Source organism: Euleptes europaea, chromosome 2 (assembly GCF_029931775.1).
Source record: "Euleptes europaea isolate rEulEur1 chromosome 2, rEulEur1.hap1, whole genome shotgun sequence".
Lineage (NCBI taxonomy): Eukaryota > Metazoa > Chordata > Lepidosauria > Squamata > Sphaerodactylidae > Euleptes > Euleptes europaea.
In genome coordinates, this window is record NC_079313.1 from 32,686,289 (window position 1) to 32,705,033 (window position 18,745).

The window sequence follows — 18,745 nt, forward strand, 5'->3', positions numbered from 1 at the left end:
GACGCGTTCGCGCCTTTTTCTTCCGGTTTCTGGTTGGACGCGTGCGCGGTCGGTTGCCGTACTTTGACCTGAGCCCAACCGGAAAGCTCCCTTGTCTCGCACACACAGGGAGTAGAACAGGGCAAGAGTCCAGTAGCACCTTAAAGACTAACAAGAATATTTTCTGGCAGGGTGTGAGCTTTTGGGAGCCACAGCTCCTATCCCATGTAGATGTAGAAAATATACATATGTATATGTAGAAAAGGGGAAGAGTCCAGTAGCACCTGAAAGACTAACAAGAATATTTTCTGGCAGGGTGTGAGCTTTTGGGAGCCACAGCTCCTATCTCATGTAGATGTAGAAAATATACATATGTATATGTAGAAAGGGGGAAGAGTCCAGTAGCACCTTAAAGACTAACAAGAATATTTTCTGGCAGGGTGTGAGCTTTTGGGAGCCACAGCTCCTATCTCATGTAGATGTAGAAAATATACATATGTATATGTAGAAAAGGGGAAGAGTCCAGTAGCACCTGAAAGACTAACAAGAATATTTTCTGGCAGGGTGTGAGCTTTTGGGAGCCACAGCTCCTATCTCATGTAGATGTAGAAAATATACATATGTATATGTAGAAAAGGGGAAGAGTCCAGTAGCATCTTAAAGACTAACAAGAATATTTTCTGGCAGGGTGTGAGCTTTTGGGAGCCACAGCTCCTATCTCATGTAGATGTAGAAAATATACATATGTATATGTAGAAAAGGGGAAGAGTCCAGTAGCACCTGAAAGACTAACAAGAATATTTTCTGGCAGGGTGTGAGCTTTTGGGAGCCACAGCTCCTATCTCATGTAGATGTAGAAAATATACATATGTATATGTAGAAAAGGGGAAGAGTCCAGTAGCATCTTAAAGACTAACAAGAATATTTTCTGGCAGGGTGTGAGCTTTTGGGAGCCACAGCTCCTATCTCATGTAGATGTAGAAAATATACATATGTATATGTAGAAAAGGGGAAGAGTCCAGTAGCACCTTAAAGACTAACAAAAATATTTTCTGGCAGGGTGGGAGCTTTTGTGAGCCACAGCTCACTTCTTCAGATACAGCTAGGAGAGTGAATCCATCTGTCTTTAAGTAGAGGAGAGTGAATTCAGACAAGCATTAGTATGTAGATCTTAACAAGTGTGTAAATGTGAATAGCAGGCGTGATGGGATTAGGTGTGGTATGCAGAAGAGTCTGTGATGCCCAGGGGAGAGATGGGTGTGGAGAGATCAGCGTTGGTCATGAGCCATGAATGCAAGGTCTTTATTCAGCCCAGGTAAATGCATTGACTTTAGTTTGAATATCATGATGATAAACTAAACAGGAACATGGACTCTGGCACCAAGGCCTGCAACAAACCAAGGTGCCAACTTTGCCCTCATAGAGATTCTAGGAACATCATCTCTGGACCCACCAATGTCAGCCATACTATCTCAGGTTCATACTCCTGCTCATCTTCTAATGTGATTTATGACATCACATGCCAGCAATGCCCTTCCACAATCTACATTGATTGGACAAACAGGTTAGTCTCTTAGACAAAGATTAAATGGACATAAGTCTGATATCAGAAACCACAATATTCAAAAACCAGTGGGAGAACATTTCAACCAGGACATTCTGTTGCAGATTTAAGAGTAGCAGTTCTCTTACAAAGGAATTTCAAAGGGAGATTGGAAAGAGAAACTGCTGAATTACAGTTGATATTCAAACTAAAGTCAATGCATTTACCTGGGCTGAATAAAGACCTTGCATTCATGGCTCATTACCAATGCTGATTTCTCCACACCCATCTCTCCCCTGGACATCACAGACTCTTCTGCATACCACACCTAATCCCATCACGCCTGCTATTCACATTTACATACTAATAATGCTTGTCTGAATTCACTCTCCTCTACTTAAAGACAGACGGATTCACATTCTAGCTGTATCTGAAGAAGTGAGCTGTGGCTCATGAAAGCTCACACCCTACCAGAAAATATTTTTGTTAGTCTTTAAGGTGCTACTGGACTCTTGCCCTTTTCTACTACTGCAGACAGACTAACACGGCTACCCACTGTGAATTACACACAGGGAGAACAGTAGCGCTATTATGTACAGGGGGTGTTTCTCCCGGATCCCATGTGGTATTAGGGCTGCAACGTTCACCGCGATCCAACACCCACGACAGAACCAATGTAGCCAACGCCGGTTCTAAGAATAGATGAGAACATAAGGAAGGCCAATGCTGGATCAGACCCAGGCCCATCCAGGCCAGCAGCCTGTTCCCACGGTGGCCAACCAGGGGCCTCTAGGAAGCCCCCAAACAAGATGACCGCAGCGGTTTTTCGTGTTGCGGCCAAACCAGTCTCCCTTCCCGAGCCTTCTGCTCAAGCCTCCTGCGAGAAGAGTTAGACGGGGGCGCGGGTGGTGCCTTCCGGGTCTTTGTAACTCTTGAGGGTATCTATCGGGGACAAACCACAGCGGGTCACCGTGTTAGTCTGTCTGCAGTAGCAGAAAAGGGCAAGAGTCCAGTAGCACCTTCAAGACTAACAAGAACGTTTTCTGGCAGGGTGTGAGCTTTCGTGAGCCGCAGCTCCCTTCTTCAGATACAGCTAGAATGTAGCACGATAGTATCATGATAGAATGTGGCTAGAATACAGATACAGCTAGAATGTATCCTGATAGAATGTAGAATGATACATTCTAGCTGTATCTGAAGCTGTGGCTCACGAAAGCTCACACCCTGCCAGAAAATATTCTTGTTAGTCTTTACGGTGCTACTGGACTCTTGCCCTTTTCTACATATACATATGTATATTTTCTACATCTACATGAGATAGGAGCTGCGGCTCCCAAAAGCTCACACCCTGCCAGAAAATATTCTTGTTAGTCTTTAAGGTGCTACTGGACTCTTGCCCTTTTCTACTACTATCAGGGACAAAGTGTTTCTGAGACCCCCCCCCATCTCTCCCCCCCCCCCGAGGGCGGGCATAACAACGCGGAGCTTCTCCATCCGGGTCCCTCCCCAGCACAGGGACGGGGAGGAAGTTGTCAGGCCGGGGCTGGGAGAAGCGCGCAGGAAAGAATCCCGCAGAGCAACCGAAGCTCCTCTCTGCTTGATTGGCCGCCGCTGGCGCGCACGCACGCACGCACCCGCACCCCTGGGCTTTGCTGCGCTCCTTGCGAGCCACGGAGGTAGCCGCGGTCACCGCGCAGGTACGGCACGCTTGGCGGGAGGGAAGCCCCCCCGCCGTGCAGAACCAGCTTCCCGGGAGGGAAGGGGTGGGGGTGGGGGACGGCGTGTCTTCTCTTTCTAAACCGGGGACCCCTTTTCAAGGGGTGCAGTTCACCCACCCACCTACCCACATGATGTGCCGGATTTACGTATAAGCGAAACAAGCTATAGAGTAGAAAAGGGCAGGAGCCCAGGAGCACCTTAAAGACTAACAAAAATGTTTTCTGGCAGGGTGTGAGCTTTTGGGAGCCACAGCTCCTATCCCGTGTATATGTAGAAAATATACATATGTATGTGTCGAAAAGGGCAAGAGTCCAGTAGCACCTTAAAGACTAACAAAAATGTTTTCTGGTAGGGTATGAGCTTTTGGGAGCCACAGCTCCTATCTCATGTATATGTAGAAAATATACATATGTATGTGTAGAAAAGGGCAAGAGTCCAGTAGCACCTTAAAGACTAATAAAAATGTTTTCTGGTAGAGTATGAGCTTTCCTGAGCCACAGCTCCTATCTCATGTATATGTAGAAAATATACATATGTATGTGTAGAAAAGGGCAAGAGTCCAGTAGCACCTTAAAGACTAACAAAAATGTTTTCTGGCAGGGTGTGAGCTTTCGTGAGCCACAGTTCTGAAGAAGTGAGCTGTGGCTCACGAAAGCTACTGCAGACAGACTAACACGGCTACCCACTGTGAATTATCAAGCTACAGAGCTTAGGGCCCCACTCTCTTGCCCCCCCCCCAAAAAAAATTTAAAGGAAAAAAAAACCCTGGATGTACATTTCCAAAATATAAGATAAAAAAAACAAATAAAATAAAACCAACATACAGCAACAGGGTTTTGCTGTTAAGTTAGAGCTTGATAATTAAGTTAATAATTAAGTTAGAGCTTAATAATTATTTTACTATTAATATACTTCTTAATTGTATTTCAGTTCAACAGTTACTTTGATAAAATACGTATTTTGTTATGTGCAAACGGCTTTAGATACCTGTTAGGTCCATAAATTACCATATAGCATATATTCAACACAAAAACCAGCGACAATTTGTTGTTGACAGCTGGACATATAAAGGGCCCCATTACCTTCAATAGCTTAGGGCCTCATCAAACCTAAATCCGGCCCTGCGCCACATCCCCGCCCCCGCTTTATGCATTCCAAAAACTACAAGGAATTGGGAAAATCCCTATTATTGACATTAAAAAGAGGACTCACTTTATGAAAGAAGGTGGGAGAACGAATACGGAGAGAAGAGGACAAACTGTGTTACGAGCACTTATTGTGAAATTGCCTGGTTTGCTGGAGAGCTGTGTGTGAGTTCAGTGACGTTGTTTATTAAGTACTTTTTATTTCTCTAAGGAGCACAAGGTTCTCTTCAGTTTTATCCTCGTGTCAGTTGCATGAGGGAGGTGAGATTGAGAGAGGGTGACTGTCCCGCTGTCACCCAGGGATCTTCATGGCAGCACAGGGCTTTGAACCAGGGCCCCCCAGATCCTACTCTGATATTCTAACTGAGGGGAAGGGAGCTGTGGCTTGGTGATAGAGCATCTGTCTTGGACTCTCCAGTTAAAAGTTATGAAGTGGTAGGTGGTGTGAAAGACCTCAGTTTGAGATCCTGGAGAGGTACTGTTAGAGTAAACAGTACTGACCTTGTTGGGCTGTTGGGCTGATTTAGTATATGTTAACTGCTCTGGCACATTTCACATTTACATTCACATTCACATTTACATTCACATTTACATACTGTTCCTCTACTTAAAGACTGATGGATTCACATTCTAGCTGTATCTGAAGAAGTAAGCTGTGGCTCACGAAAGCTCATACCCTACCAGAAAATATTTTTGTTAGTCTTTAAGGTGCTACTGGACTCTTGCCTTTTTTGCTCTGGCAAGGAAGTATACACACTCCATCCTGCCAGAAAGGCACACTGCCCTGATTCAAGCCTCACGTATAGTAACCTGAGGCCTGGTGTACGCATGCAGCAGAATGAGGTGGTAAAATAGATGCTACTACTTAAGAGTGCGGGTGATGAATTCTGAATTTGAGTGAGGTCAGGCACTGGGAATTATATACAAAACAGATTGTTTGAAAATTATTTAAGAAGTAAAATGTTCAATGTTACGCTGAATGCAAAAAGAGACTTTCTGAGTTGCATGGAACTGTGTAGCAATTCTGAGCAGGACATACCACCAGAACCTGTGGAAATAGCTAGCGCACTTTCCTTATGTTCAGTAAAAAAGAAGGTGGTGTATCTGCTGCTATCTATTGAATGTTGTAGCCTGTGAAAATGACAAGTTGGCAGTGTGTTCAGTCATTTGCACATTTTCACTAGTAATTGATAGTATGCATACAGTATGGTTTTCTTTGTCAAAAAGAGAAATTGAAGGGTTCATGATATAGTGGATACAACAAGCCAGGTGAGCGAGCCACTTCCATGAAAATTTAGTGAGGTGTCACATTTTTAAACATCCCACCACTAGGATGAACTGGAAATATGGAGTTTCACACAGTCGTAAAATATAGTGCTATATGGAAGTGTGTATTAACTGTGCTTTTAGCTGGCAGTAAACTATGTGCAAAAAGGTTGGGTTGGATTTTATGTTGCATTTTTCAACTTCATAATCCTTTGTGTTTTAAGTATTTAGAAAGTGCCTTTTATTTACCTAATTTCACTGTGTGGCTGCAGAAAAAAAATACCTCTTAAGTCTAGGAAAATTCAAATGTAGGTCAAAGTAGCCAGCAAAGCCCTCCTTAGCAGGTCCACTCAGAATCCTACTCAGGTCTATTCAGCATGGTGTAGTGGTTAAGAGTGGTGGTTTGGAGCGGTGGACTCTAATCTGGAGAACCAGGTTTGATTCCCCACTCCTACACATGAGTGGCGGATGCTAATCTGCTGAACCGGGTTGGTTTCCCCACTTCTACACATGAAGCCAACTGGGTGACCTTGGGCTAGTCACAGCTCTTAGAGCTCTCTCAGCCTCACCTACCTCACAGGGTATCTGTTGTGGGGAGGGGAACGGAAGGCAATTGTAAGCTGGCTTGATTCTTCCTTAAGTGGTAGAGAAAGTTGGCATATAAAAACCAACTTTTCTTCTTCAATGGGGCTTAAACCCAAGAAAGAGTTCTTAGGATTGTAAAGCAGAATTTGCTATTACATGCTTAAACTACCTTTAAGTCTGTTAAATAAATATGTGCTGGTTTAATAGTGTGGTGGATCTCACCAGTGCTTATTGAAAAAAAATGAGCATAGATTTAATGTACTTCTGAATGACATCTGATTATATGACTATAGAAAAGAGATCAAAAGCATCATGTTTATTTTAGAAAATATTTTTGGGTTTTTTCTTTCAGGAAGCCTCCAAACGCCAGAAAGGTAATGGAAGAAGCAGTGAGCCAAATGGAGCCCTTGAATGAAAAGCAGGTGTCAAACTCTGCAGATGGATATGTATGGCAAGTTACCGACATGAATCGATTGCGTCGTTTCTTGTGTTTTGGTTCTGAAGGAGGTACTTACTACATCAAGGAACCAAAACTGGGGTTTGAAAATGCTGATGCACTGCTTAGGCTTATTGAAGATGGCAAAGGCTGTGAGGTGGTACAGGAAATAAAGACGTTCAGCCAAGAAGGGAGAGCAGCAAAGCCAGAACCTATATTGTTTGCACTTGCGATTTCATCACAGTGTTCTGATGCAAAAACAAAACAAGCCGCTTATAAGGCTGTCCCTGAAGTCTGCCACATACCAACTCATCTTTTCACTTTCATCCAGTTTAAAAAGGATCTCAAGGAGGGCATGAAGTGTGGCATGTGGGGTCGTGCTTTGAGAAAAGCGATTGCGGATTGGTACAATGGAAAGAATGGCATGGCTGTTGCATTAGCTGTTACAAAGTACAAGCAAAGAAATGGCTGGTCTCATAAAGATCTTCTCAGGTTATCCCACCTAAAGCCTGCAAATGAAGGTAATAGGAACTGAGAACATTCTGATACACCTGTGTTTGTCAGCATTAAATATATTGCCATATATGTAGGAGGCATATAAAATGACACGTTTGTGGATCTGAACCACTGAGACGTTACAGAAATGGGTGTGGTTTTTAGAAACTGTGCTAGTATGTAAATGCCCCTGTGAACAATTTAAGAATAGAGCTTGGGAATATGTGCAGTGTCTAGAGTTTTGCCACATACTATGGACCCATTTCACAGTTATTAGATAAATTTGTGACACTGACATTTCACCTAGGACTTTACACATATTGTGAGGAATCCCCTTTGTTGTAACACTATCATGTAAAACTTTGAGTAGTGGGTCTCATTTTACAAACTGCTTGTCAATATTATTTGTGCAAATTATGATTTCATTCTTTGCTTCCAAATGAAGGAAAACATATCTTAAACAGTTTTTCAGGCATAAATCTTGCTTTGGTCATAGTGCTGACATTGTTCTAGAAGCAACAAATTTGTATTACGTTTTATTTTTATTCAATATAGTAGTATCAGTAACAAAATGAGGGCAAAATTACAAAAAATAGTTTGAGTGTCAGCTTTATGAAAATACTTATTTCTTTTGTATGTGAGGGTTTAGATTCCCCCCCCCCCATTAAATACATTTTTGCATACAAATATGCATCGAGAACTATAAAATTCGGAGACAGGATTATGTCTTATATATAAATTATCTTTGTACTTGTTTCCCTTTTGAATGCACATGTTTGGGCTGCTATATCCTGGATCAGTTAGAACGTCTGAATTGTTTTCAATGAGGGTAGCTTAGTATAGCTAGTGAAACAACTGAAGATGCAAAAACACACTTCTGTCACCTGAGCATCCAGAATGTTGAATCCAGGAGCATCCCCAAGCTGTGAACTTACTCCTTGAGGAGAAACATGACCGTCTTAAACAGGCATATTATCTGCATCCAGGTCAAGAAGCCTACCCATTATAAACATCTCTGTCTTGTCTGGATTGAGCTTTGCTTTATTTACCCTCATCCAATCCATTATGGATACTTAGATGGTCATTCACGGAGAATCTTATTTCATCAGATGGAAAAATGAGGTGGGGGAGCTGGATGTTATCGGCAAAATGTTGATATTGTATTCCACATTCCCAGAGGTTTCATGTAGATGTGGGAAACCATGGGAGACAAAGCAGAACTATGTGGAACCTCACAGAATGATTCCCATGGGGAGGAAAATTAATCTTCTGACAATGTTTTTTGAAACTTTTTCCCTTAAGGTGGAAGGGGAGCCATGGCAAAGCAATGCCTTATACTCTTAACTCACACGGGCCGTTAAGAAGAATGCTGTGATTGATAGTAACAAAAACCGTAGAGTGATCTAAGAGAATCTTCAGAGTTATGCTCCTCCTATGTCTCTCCTCAGACAGTTTGGCTGGAAGCCACAATGAAAGCATCAGATTAAAAGAAAAAGTTCTGCTTGACCATCTTGGCCAGGAATGGCAGGTTTGAAACTAGTCTATGCTTCTGCAGTGCAAGAGGGTCAAAAGAAGAGTTCATTAACTACAGTTGTACAATTGCATTCTTAAGATCTTACTAAACTGGTGGCGAACCTATGGCACGCGTGCCAGAGGGGGCACTCAAAGCCCTCTCTGTGGGCACATGTGCCGTCGCCCCAGCACAGAGTTCACCTGAGTTTGTTACTAGAAAATAAGAGGGATGCGGGGCCGGGCTGCTCCCCACGCGCACCTGAGGGCATTTCTCACATCACCCGCCCCTCTGCCCAGCAGCCCAAGGGGAGCGCTTCCTCCCTCCCCTGCGGCAGGGCAGCTCACATGCTGGGCGGCTCACATGCGGTGTGAGGGTACCGCATGTGAGTTGTTTTTTCTAAAGTAAAACCTCAGTATTCAGGTTAAATTGCCGTGTTGGCACTTTGCAATAAGTAAGTGGGTTTTGGGTTGCAGTTTGGGCACTCAGTCTCTAAAAGGTTCACCATCACTGTACTAAACATATGATAGTGGAGCTGTTCTGGTCTTACGATTCAGTGAGTTGAAGAGTATTTGCATTTAAAGTATTAAACATTTATTTAAACTAATTTCATTAACCCCATATAGTTTAGATATTTTTGAGATTTTAATTACTGTATACATCCTAGAAAATAGAATGGTGTTAAAAACAAACTTCTTTCTTACGTTTGAGACATATAAAGATGAAAAAAATAAACTGATTTTACATTCTACACATCCCATCAACCCATGGTCAGTTGCAGGGTGGGAATGCCCAGAAACAAACAAAGCAATGATTGACTACACCAGACCAGAAAAAAATTCAGTGTTTGTATATTGCATCCATGGCAAAAGAAATGTAATAGGGAAAAGTCATTGTGTCTGTGTATCTATTATAATTGTATTTTATCTGTCTCTTATTATTGGTGAAATTCAGACAATAAATTTCCAAACTGAGTATATTTCAAGATAAATATATTTTATAACCTAATGCATTTTTGCAGGGCTCTATTTAGAGTTCTTGGCTAACTGGTGAACTGTTTGGAGAAGCCCATCTCTGTTTCAGAGCATCTTGTTAAGTTCCTTTGAAAGATTAACTGGGTCCTTTTTTCTTTTTCTTTTAACAGGCCTTGCTGTAGTCACAAAGTATGTAATGAAAGGGTGGAAGGAAGTCCAAGAGGTATATAAAGATAATAAGCTTTCTGCTGAGACTGAAAAACTGTTAAAATATTTGGAGGCAGTGGAGAAGGTGAAGCATACAAAGGATGAATTGGAAGTGATTCATTTGATAGAAGAGTATGATTTAGTCAGGGAACACCTCCTCACAAGCCATTTGAAATCTAAAGAGGTGAGTAACCCATAGGAGCATTCATATTTTGCATCATGTTTATGATCATTTTTGTGCATTTTGCTAAAATGATCCTTTTAAAATATATTTGAAAATGGATCACTGTCTAAGGTTGATTCTTAAATTGCTACTTGCAGATCCTCATGTTAAAGACTCTTAAGTTCTCTCATTTTGGTACTAATTTTAACCCATTCTGTACAAGGTATGGAAAGCATTGTTGCAGGAGATGCCTTTAACAGCAATATTGAGGAATCTAGGAAAGATGACAGCAAATTCTGTACTTGAACCAGGAAGCCCAGAAGTAACAATTGTTTGTGAAAGACTAAGAAATGAAAAACTCCTTAAAAAGGTAAAGATTTCTCTGTGTATTATTCTAGCATTTATTTAGTAACAAGATTTTTACCCTGCCTTTCTGCCCTCATAGGGCCACCAAGGTGGCTAAAAATCTCACCTTAAAAGCCATTAAAACAAACACACAAATACATTATTGAAACAAGTTAAAACCAGAACCACCTGCAACTGTTGTTGAGTTGTTCCACTAACAGAACGTCAGAGTTGAAGATGAGGCTGTGTTTGTTAACAAAGTATTGTTTAGTGTTTGGGAATTTCTCAATTTCAAATCTTTATTGATAGAAGTTTATCTTTAAGTGGATCTTTAGAAAACAGGTGACTATCACTTCAAGGGACTCATGTCTATGGCTTTTTTAAAAATTGGGAAACATTGTAGATAAAACAAGCGAAATAAGAGTCTTGAGTAGTCTTCTTTCTGCACATTGCCATTTAGTGGCTGAAAGAAAATGTTGGGAGTTATCCTCTTAGAAAAGGGTGGAATATTAAAAGGTTTGCTTAAAGTAGCAAAGTATTATTAACTTGTCCACTATTTGGGATGTATATTCAGGAAAAAGTGTTATTTTAGACAAGTGTGGAAGAAGACAGACTCTTAGGAGCAGGGTTGATTCTTCTGTGAGCTTTCTGAGAACAATACTTGAAGGAGGATATGAGAAATGTAGAAATTTAGAGAAATAAGTTCATGGGAGGTGAAAGGATAACAGAGCTGGACCTCCTGAACAAAATTGACAAGGACAATAGAGAAAAGTAACAACCTGAATGTGACAAAAGTTATAGTTGGAAACATACTTCTTATTCCAGTTGCTGCAAATAAGAAATGCTGTTTTAATTTATTATTTTTTACTTGATTTATACCCCACATTTCTCCCCAGTGGGAACCCAAATCAACTCTGTATTCTTCTCTCTTCCATTTTATCCTTACAACAACCTTGTAATGTAGGTTTGACTGAGAGTGTGAGACTGGTCCAAGATCACCCCAGCAAGCTTCGATGACAGAGTGGGGATTCCAGATCCTCGTCTGACACTCTAATCACTACACTTCACTGGGTCTAATTGTTACATTAAGTCTTTGAATAATTTATTTCATTTTTGATGCTTAGGAGGCAGTTAGCAAGGTTATATTCCTTCTTTTCTATATCTAGTATAGCTATAGAAATTCCTTCCACCAAAGTATAAATCACAGCGGTAAAAAAAGTATATTTTACATACATTTTTGTGTGTTCTTTTAAATTAAACAATTGAGAGTGTACTTCTTGTGTTGCTTTTTTCAGGCTCGAATTCATCCTTTCCATATATTGGTTGCACTAGAAAACTATAAGGGAGAACGAGGTTATCGGGGAAAACTTTGCTGGCAACCTGACAAGGACATTTTGGAAGCTCTTGATGCTTCATTTTACAAAACCTTCAAGGTAACTGTTAGCTATTGTAAATACACTGGTTGAACAAATATACTGTTTTAGAGCTGTATCTTAAATACTTCCAGTATAACTCTTTGAGGATGACTCAGCCTTTCATCCTTCTGAGGTCGGTAAAATGAGTACCCAGCTTGCTGGGGGTAAAGTGTAGACGACTGGGGAAGGCAATGGCAAACTATCCCCTAAACATAAGTTTGCCTAGTAAATGTCATGATGTGACATCACTCTATGGGTCAGTAATGCCCCGGTGCTTACACAGGGGGCTACCTTTACCTGTTATAGGGTTGACAGCTGGTCAGCTGCAACTTACAATGTGATCCCAGTTCAACATTGTCAGGTATCTCATGAAGACAAGAACTGTGGAAGTGGCAGCTTTCCTTTTCATTTCTTTATACTGCCATTCTACTCTGATCCAGAGCCACAAGATAAGCAGTGGTTCAGCATCCCCATGCCCTCAGCCTTATTAACTTCTGGATGGGCTGCTGCTGCTTCCTCTATTCTTACCAAGTTAAAGCTTTCCTGGGATTGTACTGCTTCTCCTGCCACCTTCTGTCGACCTAGTATTTGGCTGGGAGTGTTAAACTGAAATGAAAAATATCTATCTTTACATAATTAGCATATATCCACTCTATTGAATATTGAAGTTAGTTCCTACAAGCGTGTAATTTCTTTGACCTTATTGATTCAGAATGTAAGCGTGCATTATAAAAGTGGCAATAATTAGTTCTTTTGTTTCCCCCCCCCTTGTCCTTTAGACAATAGAGCCAACAGAGAAGCGTTTCTTGCTTGCAGTTGATGTCAGTGATTCTATGTTGCAAAAGGTTTTTGGCAGTGTGCTGAATGCTAGAACAGTTGCTGCAGCAATGTGTATGGTAAGACTAAAATTATGTTACATTCAAATTCTTTTGATCCAAATCTGAATGTGGGTGATTTTGTGTTCTTTCCCCCCAGATTAAAACCTTTTTTTGCAAAATGCAGAGTTTAAATAAACTTATGATAAAATTCTCCATGTGAAACCCACAAAATCCTTACCCCTTACAGTGTGTAAATAAATTGGAGCCCCATACTTTCCAAATAACTTACTGTTATTGACATGCCATATGGAAAGGAATGATGGATGACATGGAGTCAGGCTGACAGAACCGGAATGTCCTAGCCGTTGAGGTTAGTACATTTGGGTTCCCCCCTTTTGCCATTCCAGCCCAGTCTGTCTTCTGCAACTCCTTCCATCCTCTCACAACTCATATGACACCCTCCCATTTTCAACAGTATTTCTTTAGTTGTCCTGCCTGGGAGAAAGTGTTTTCATGATGGCCTGTTCCTCCCTTGCTAGTTTGAATGCTTTTGTCAAGATAGAGTCACCCTGCTCTGGAAAGGGAAGAAGGAGCCATCTTGAATGCACTTCTCTGAACTTTAGCACTGGGGGGGGGGGGTACAGTAGAGGTGGAGACTGGATAGAGAAGGGGGTGGTGGAATATCTGGAATGGGGGAGGTATTGTATGAGTATTGGAGAGCATTGAGAGAATGCCCTTTGGCCAGATTCTTCCATCATGCATGGGTCTATTCATGCATGCATGTATCTGAGGAGGTGTGCATGAATGTGCATGCTGAGGGTTGTGTAGGTGAGTGTATAATTGAGAGAGACTGGGTGGATGTCTTCTTGGAAGAGAAGGATTTTCATCTGTTTTAATTTACCATGTAAGAAATGTCTTCTGTGCGTGCTCCAGAGTCCCTATCTCTCTTTGCCTTTCTTTCTTCCCTCCTCACGAATATCCGTAGTCTTCTCTCCTTAAAATTTATAGCCTTCCTTCAGTTAAAAAAAACAAGAATGCTTGCAAATTCAGTAAAATCCTTAGATTAAGAAATATCACACCCAAGGGTGTTTTGCTTTGCTTCTAAGCCAAACTTAGAAGGCAGTAAAGTCATAGCTTTACAATGAACCACACCATTCTGGTGCTTCCAGTTACATAAGAGTCACTGACCTTCCATTGCTACCCTGATCTACAGTAACAGCAATGAAAGAAAATTGAGCAGTCATTATGGCTATATTCTGTACTTCTATTTAACTTTTTCCCACAGATTATTGCACACACAGAAAAAGATTACCATATTGTTGCCTTTTCACATGAAATGGTCCCTTGTCCTGTGACTGAGGACATGACTTTACCTCAAGTATTACAGAAGATTTCTGAGGTACAGAAAGTTTTTGATTTAATTCTCTTTTACATTTTATAAGTAAAAATTGTATTGAATCATTAATAGTATATAGTGCTTATATCTGTATCTTCCATTTTGTTGTGCCTACTGTGTGACAGCAATGGAGGCAGAGTGGAATCTTCCATCACCATTGCATCCTTGCAGTGGGTTTTTTGGGGGGAGGGAATAGTTATATTTGTTTATTTTACATATTAATACAGAAAAAATAAAAAAAAATAAAACAGATAAAAAAGGATAATATAGATAGGACTGGGATTACTACTACTCATGAGAGTTCCTAGTAAATTCACACCAAGCCATGATTAAAACTTAATGCTTTAAGCTTGTTTAGCATAATATTAACATAACATAAAAGAACAGCTATCATGATGCTTTAGAAGTCATACCACATTTGAAAACATCTTCACTGATATAACTCATATAAGAAATAGCTAAATTAGTGAGTGAGATAAATGGCCTAATTGAGTTATTTCTAAGGAGCCCAATAATTATTTCTACTTGTCCCTGCAAAACAGTGCTTTCTATATTCTCTATAGTTACTTAAAATATGTTAATAAAATAAATCATTCTACAATATATTGAAAAGTTCGCTTCGCTAAAGAAATATAATTCACATTTAAGATAACAGCCTAACTTTAACTCGGTTCTTAGGAACAATATGAATAATATAATTTCCATTTATCATCAGATTCTTCCCTTGGCCTTTTGTTAACATAGCTTGTCAGTTTTGCCATTGCCGCATATTTGGTGACTTTGCTATTCCATTCCTCCAGATTTGGACAATCTTCTGATTTTCATTTCATTGCTAGCATGACTCTCACAGCTGTAACCATATACTTAAATAGTTCTACTGAGATGTTAGGTATAGTTGTTGGTACAATCCCCAGTAGCATAGTAGCTGTTGTTGTGGTTTTCTTATTATCTATTGTGGCTGTTATGTTTGTTTGTTTTTGCTGGTCAGTGACCTTTTAAATACATTATTATTATTATTATAATCCCCAGTAGCATGTTCTTTGGGTTCATAGGAAATTTCACTTTTATAATTTTTTTTTATTTCTCCATGTACTTCTTTCCAGTACTTCTTAACTCTATTACAAGTTCACCACATATGATAAACATGCCTTCAATCTCTTTACATGTCCAGCAGAAACCTCTGTAAACTTTATTCATCTTCCATCGGTAAAACATCTTATACCAGTTTTCTCTTAACAATTGACAGGCTGGGAATTTAATGTCTTTTGACCATAATGTCTCCCACTATTGCCATTCAATTTCTTCCCCAAAGTTCTCCCCCAAAGTTCTGCATCCATTTCACCATGCATGTCTTAACTTGCTTAGTTTCTGTATCATATTGAAGCAACAGTTCATAAATTCTTCCCAACAAATGATCTTTACATTGCAAGATCAGCTTTTCAAAGCCAGTCAAATCTCCTCCTGAAAGTTGGAGCTCTTTTTTAATCTTGATACCATCTGAAAATAAATTAACCACTGTATATTTTTCCCTTCTTCCTTGGTTGTTTGCCACAATTTGATTTCTCCCTTAGCATTAATCATATCTTGATACGTTAAGTAATCATTATGCTTCTTTTGGAATTTGTCATAGAATGCTTATAGTGGAGACATAAGTGGTGAGGGTGCTGGACTTAGCCTTCTTCGAGTGGACTCCCAGATTCTAAATAGGCCGCTCCTAAATGCTTGATCTCTATTTAGACAAATTTTAGTTGCAAGTGATTGTTTAGACCATAAATGGAAATATAATCCTTCTTTCAAATCTGTTTTCTCTAATTTTATTAAACTCGATTCTGGGTAATTAATCCAATCTGCTATCCAAACCAGGCCTTCTGCTTGATAATATAATTTAATATTTGGTAAGGCTAGATCTCCTTTCTTCTCATCTTGTAGTACTTTGAATCTGATTCTTGCCATGCCATACTTGTTTATCTGTTCCATAATTGCCATTTTTTCAGCATCTTTTCCTCCAAATGAATAGGTAACATCTGGAACAGGAAATTTATTTTGGGCAATACATTCATTTTTGTTGACATTCTTCCTAGCCAGGAGATTCCTAATTTCGACAATCTTGTTAGGTCCTTTTCTGTTTTCTCCCAGATAACTTTATAATTTTCTTTAAACTAAGATTCTGACCAGATATATTTATTCCCAAATATTTGATTGGACCTGCAGTCATTGTACATCCTGTAATTTCTCTGATGGCATCCTCTTCCCTGTTTTCATCGAGATATTAGAATTATTTTTGTCTTTTTTCTGTTGATTTTATATTCCAAATACGACCCAAATTTATCAATTTGCTCCAATATCAACTGAACCGACCTTTGGGGGTTTGAAACTGTCAGTACTGCATCATCTGCATAACTCTTAATTTTGAATTCTTCGCCATCTACTGTCAAGCCTTTGATTCTAGTGTCTTGTCTTGTTCGCTAGTATTTCTAGTGCTAAGTTGAATAATAGTGGTGACCAAGGACATCCTTGTCCGGTCCCCGTGTCTATTTGAATTCTTTCAGTTAGAATACCATTTATTAGAATCCTAGCATTTTGGAGTATATACTTTGTATCTAGTTCATAAAACTTGGGCCACATTTCAGGATTTCTAATGTTTTCATTAAGAAAGACCAAGAGATATTATTGAAGTCTTTCTTCGCTTCCAAAAACATAAACACAGTCTCCCCCCACCCCCGCTTTTTTTGACAAATTCTATAACATTTATCACAAAGTGGACATTATCTTTCATGTGTCTTTTTGGAATAAAAGCCGTTTGGTCTGTGTGTATTATTTTGATTATACATGTTTAAGTCTTTTAGCCATTATAGAGACAAATAGTATACATACATTCAACAATGAAATGGGTCTATAATATTGATTCAGTTTCCAACAACTGTGCTTATTTGAAAATTTCCACTAGGGAGGATCCTGATACACATTGGTTATTTGATCCAAGTTATCCCCTCTCGTCCCTGGACTCCAGCTAATTCCCCCAACTTAAGTGGAGACTGTGTATTCAGGGTAACAGCTGGGCTTTTGTTAGTTTATAAATGTTAATGATTTTTGTGCTGTTTTATGATTTTCTCATGCTTTACTTCATAAGCTGTCTCAAGGAGAAGCAGTATTTGCACTTTCTAAATATATAAATAAAATCCTTTACAGAGGAGTGGAAACATGAATTGTTTTTGTAGTACATGTTTCTGTGTAATAAGCAACAGTACCATGGCCAAATTAAAATATGTGTGCAATAAATGGAATTTAGTGTTCATTGCACTGAAAGATAATTGGGCTATACTGGTATTTATAATTCAATATTTAATATTATTATATGTCTGCTTTGTGGTTGGTGCATACATAATATAATAGTAGTGGTGTGTGCTATACATCTCTTTTTACATCACGGTTCTAACACGAAACCTCTTAACATGTGGTTTGTTCTTTTCTTAATCCTAGATTCCAATGGGTCCCACCAATTGTTCTCTTCCAATGCTGTGGGCTCAAAAAAATGGAGTAGCTGTTGATGTCTTTATCGTGTTCACAGATAATGAGACCTTTGCTGGAGATACTCATCCTGCCATAGCCTTGAGGAAGTATAGGGAGGTAAATGTTCTTTGTATAATGCTATGCAGTTGTTTCTGTGGAATATTACTGATTTCTAAATTGTTTCTGGCATTTTGAAGATGCATACTTTCGCTAAAGAAAGGGGAAATGTCTCTTCAAGTCATTAGGTACAACAGCATGAACTGTGGCCAGCATACTAATAAAAATGTTTGTATTTATTTTTTCTTTTAACTATGGTCCAAATACAGTAAAACATTGATTCCCCCCCCCCCAAATCAGTACATATTAGTTATATGAATGTTGGGGTCACAGCTCTCTTAGTTTTTTGACAGCACAGAGACCAACCCACACTAAAGAAAACAAGGCTGGGGTAGATTTGACACTCAGATATCCAGGTACATGCCCTTTGGGGCTATTAAGTCTTCCTGGAGTCAAGCAGAAGGGAGCAACAATAGGAAAGCGGGCCACTGGAGAGACAGCAGCAGGACACTCTTCAGAGGCCAAGAAAGTGTATCCCTAGCACTGGAGCATGGAGCAAGGCAAGAACCTGGACGGAGGGTGAGAGACAGCATGGAATATTGTTCTCTGAGGGGAGTGGGGAAGGAGGGCCTTTTCTTCTCTCCACACTTGCCACAATAAAGTATGTAGACTTTTTATGAATGGTTAATGCATTGCTGGGTAGCGATATGCTGAAAAAGTTTTTGTTTGTTTGTCTTTAGGGAATGAGTATTCCATCCAAACTTATAGTTTGTGGAATGACATCCAGCAGCTTTACTATTGCAGACCCTGATGACAGAGGAATGCTGGATATATGTGGCTTTGACATGGGAGTACCAGATGTCATTCGAAACTTCACTTTGGATCTGATTTAAATCTGAGCCCCTGCCTTATTGAATTGATACCAGCTTGAAAACTTTGATCCCGAACCTCCCAGTCTGATTGGCTGACTATACTATACTAACTGATGGCTGAGTTCAGTGCATCTATCAGAATGTTAAACATTTTTGTCAAGGGAGATAGAGAAGCAGAGGTGAAGTCTGTTCTGTAGGGACATTGTTTACATTTGTTGCACATAGTATAGAAATAACAATGGGAAGCCTTCTAGAAATAGCTACGGAATACAGTGTATACTTTAAAAAAAATTTAATAATCGTTTGGCTA

The 18,745-nt window shown here is 39.8% G+C and overlaps 1 protein-coding gene across 1 annotated transcript; it reads left to right on the plus strand.

Annotated features, from left to right (window-relative positions):
• The first annotated feature begins 6,614 nt into the window (after positions 1-6,614).
• Positions 6,615-18,505, plus strand: RO60 (Ro60, Y RNA binding protein). Its single transcript, XM_056844598.1, has 8 exons — positions 6,615-7,194; positions 9,823-10,043; positions 10,246-10,392; positions 11,663-11,800; positions 12,562-12,678; positions 13,886-13,999; positions 17,477-17,623; positions 18,304-18,505. Exons 1-8 carry the CDS (start codon positions 6,615-6,617, stop codon positions 18,454-18,456), a joined length of 1,617 nt encoding a protein of 538 aa, XP_056700576.1. The 3' UTR covers positions 18,457-18,505.
• The last annotated feature ends 240 nt before the right edge of the window (positions 18,506-18,745 follow it).

Coding starts and splice junctions, on each gene's coding strand:
- RO60 (XM_056844598.1), top strand. CDS start 6,615: ATGGAAGAAGCAGTGAGCCAAATGGAGCCCTTGAATGAAAAGCAGGTG. Junction 12,679..13,885: donor TTGCTGCAGCAATGTGTATG/GTAAGACTAAAA, acceptor TTTTTCCCACAG/ATTATTGCACACACAGAAAA. Junction 17,624..18,303: donor CCTTGAGGAAGTATAGGGAG/GTAAATGTTCTT, acceptor GTTTGTCTTTAG/GGAATGAGTATTCCATCCAA.